A 3,014-nucleotide genomic window follows, 5' to 3' on the forward strand; every position below is an offset into this window, starting at 1 on the left:
TACTAGGAATGAAACTCACTCGAGATAAAGATTCTTTAACCATAAATCAAGTCCAATATATTGAAAGAAAGCTGGTTGAATATGATCTTCAAAATGAATATCCCGCATCTTGTCCGTTGAATCCAAAGGAGCAACTCACAAAGGCCACGGAAGAAGATCAAGCAGCCTTTCGACGTTTAGGAGCAAACTATTGATCAATGGTTGGATCACTCAACTACCTAAGCTTGTTAACAAGACCGGACATCGCATATGCGGTCAGCGCTCTTTCACAGTTTCTCGACAATCCAGGCTTAACACACTATAACGCTGCTGTTCAAGTTTTTCGTTACGTCTCTGGAACACGGAACATGGGACTAACATTCAGAAAGGAGAAGAACTCGGTATTAAAAGCGTATGTTGATGCAGATTGGGGAAATTGTCCGATAACTAGACGATCAGTATCAGGATACGTTGTTCTGGCAGGAAATCATTTGCTGTCATGGAAGTCAAGCAAGCAAGAAACTGTTTCTTTATCATCGGCCGAAGCCGAGTACAAAGCCTTGGCGGATTTAACTAGAGAAGTCGTGTGGCTACTAAGTCTGGTAAAAGAAACAGGAGTTCTTCAAGAACAGTCAAACATCAAGATCTCAGTTGATAATAAAGCGGCAATTGATCTAGCGAATAGCAAAACATCACAAAACGGATTTCGAACAAAACATATGAATATTCGACTACATTTTGTTAGAGAGCATGTAAAGTCTAAATTAATCAAGTTAGAATACATCAGATCAAACGAAAATCCGGCAGATTTCTTAACAAAACCGGTCGGCCGCTGTACAATCAGACGTTTATTGAAGGTTCTTGGAATCGAATACCCTTCAAAGTCTAAGTCAAATTCTAGTTCTACTTCGAATCTTACAATACGAAGTACGCCAGGCTGTTGGAATTCGTCTTATGACGCAAACTCTCGAAAGAGAAAAATTCCTGGTGAGCGACATGTGTTTCACATGTACTCATGGAAGTTAAAAAACTGAAAGATTTTTCTTTCATGTGCAGATTCGAACTGTTCCGTGATGGAACAGCCGATTGGCAAAAGAGCAGTATGCTCGATGATCAAAGACTATGATGTCATTGATAGCAAAGACCGAGAATCATCGAACTCAAGGTGAGTTAATGATTCTAATCCTGTTCAATGGTCAACAAGAATCTAATGAATTCCTCTTGACATTGAACTCAAGAATAAAGCTATCTAAAGTCAAAATCAACAATAAGTTGATAACTCGGATAACTTCACCTGGTGGTGAGTTAAATGATTATTAAAAGGAATATTCTATCGAGATGAAAGGAAACTAATAAACAGTTTATAATAAACTGTCTAAACTATTAGTTATCGATCTCGAAGAAAAGGCCTAACAGATTTCCTTATTAAATCTTGTACGACATTATTCAACTTAAAGTAATAACGCTTTATCACTGATTCACTATCAAAACTGTCGTGTGCTAACGAGTAGCATCTTTGTTTCTTGGTCATAAGATTATTACTCAGCCTCGTTTACCTCAAGAATATTTTTCTTTATATACTATTAAATAACCGATAGCCAGCAGATTTTATCTGCCTTTTAGGTATAAAGATATTTTCATTCTTTCTCATTGTATTCTTAGCACACTTTATACTTATAAAAATAAAAATAATACTTTTAGTTTTCTGAATTCTTTCACATGTAAGGTACGAGGGAGATGATCAAATCATGCTCGGAAACCGCTTTGTCTAAAGCCTCCGCGTTGTTGAGATCGAGGGAGATGCACTTGACTTCCCGGGGCAAGTCAGTGGCGAATTGCTCGGCTTTCCAGAGGTTCAATGAAGCGACTGCCACTTGGTATTCGGGGCGTCGGAGAAGATAGTACGAGCAGGCTGGGCTATAAATTCAGGACCAATGGGCAGGATTTTTTTGCCGGGATCGATCAGATGATTGAGCTGAGGCAGATTTTTCGGGCGTGTCGAGGTTTGCTTTTGCGGCCTCGATGACTTTGCGAGCGAACTCGGGCAGAGCGAACGCAGCGGCGTGTGCGATAATTCCGCCGAGCAGGGCGAACGCAGCGGCGTGTGCGATAATTCCGCCGAGCAGGAGCGAGTTGATGCTCCCGGGAAGAAGACCTCGAAGAATTGCATGTTCCAGGCGGGCAGCGCAGAGCGGATGGCGGAGGCGAGCGCCTAATTGGCATGATCCGCAGCGGGGGCAGGTTGTTGCACAACGGGACACCAAGGACGAAGGAGGACAGCGAAGCTGCAAACAAGAGTTTTTGCGCTTGGACTTGCAGCAGCGTCAGGTTTCCAAAACTTCTTTGGCGATTACAAGTTGCCCACATTCGCCTAAACACACACACAGATCCAGCATCAGTTTTCAAGATTCTGGGTCGGTACAAGAGAGAGTGAGGGGGGGGGGGGAACGGACGCTGTTGTTGAGCTGCGCGGCGAGGCACTCATGTCGAGGTGGCCTTGAGGCTCATGAGCACAGGGATCAGGATGTAGAGCTCGGGGATGGTGCGGAAGGCGGGCAAGTCGCGGACATGGTTGAGCAGGAGGCCTATGTCACAGCTGCTGAGGACAAAGATCCGGACTCTGGAGACGAGTGTGGGTACGGAGACGGTTGTTGGCTGGGAGGGGCCGGGTGTGCCAAACTTCAGTTAGGATAGATTGGGATATGGCCGGTGGTTTTTCTTGACCAGGATATGCACGTAAAGGAGTACTTTGTGATTTTGAGGGGAGGGGTTTGTTAGGGTTTGTTAGATGAAAAATTCAAGCTTATTGGGTAGTCTAACTTAACTAAGTCATCGCTTTGCTCCCCCAAGGAGGAGGGAATTTAGTGCACTTGGTGTGGCCGGGTGCATGAAGCCGGACGTTGTTGAGCGGATCAATGGGGAGACCGTTGGGTCTAGCCCTACTTAGGTCAACAGTGATATAATCTTCCCAGAGGTTATGTTGAGCTGCAAGTTAGAGGCATTGTAAGGTAAAATATTGTAAAGTTAATTGATTG

At 43.9% G+C, this 3,014-nt stretch overlaps 1 protein-coding gene across 1 annotated transcript; it reads right to left on the reverse strand.

The window, feature by feature from the left end:
* Positions 1 to 1,904: 1,904 nt before the first annotated feature.
* Positions 1,905 to 2,464, reverse strand: PtA15_17A169 (uncharacterized protein; the record flags this gene model as incomplete). The annotated part of the gene is made up of 2 exons (XM_053164256.1): positions 1,905 to 2,118; positions 2,433 to 2,464. 2 exons carry the CDS (start codon positions 2,462 to 2,464, stop codon positions 1,905 to 1,907), a joined length of 246 nt encoding a protein of 81 aa, XP_053028242.1.
* Positions 2,465 to 3,014: the final 550 nt, after the last annotated feature.

The sequence above is a fragment of the Puccinia triticina genome, chromosome 17A (genome assembly GCF_026914185.1).
Source record: "Puccinia triticina chromosome 17A, complete sequence".
NCBI lineage: Eukaryota > Fungi > Basidiomycota > Pucciniomycetes > Pucciniales > Pucciniaceae > Puccinia > Puccinia triticina.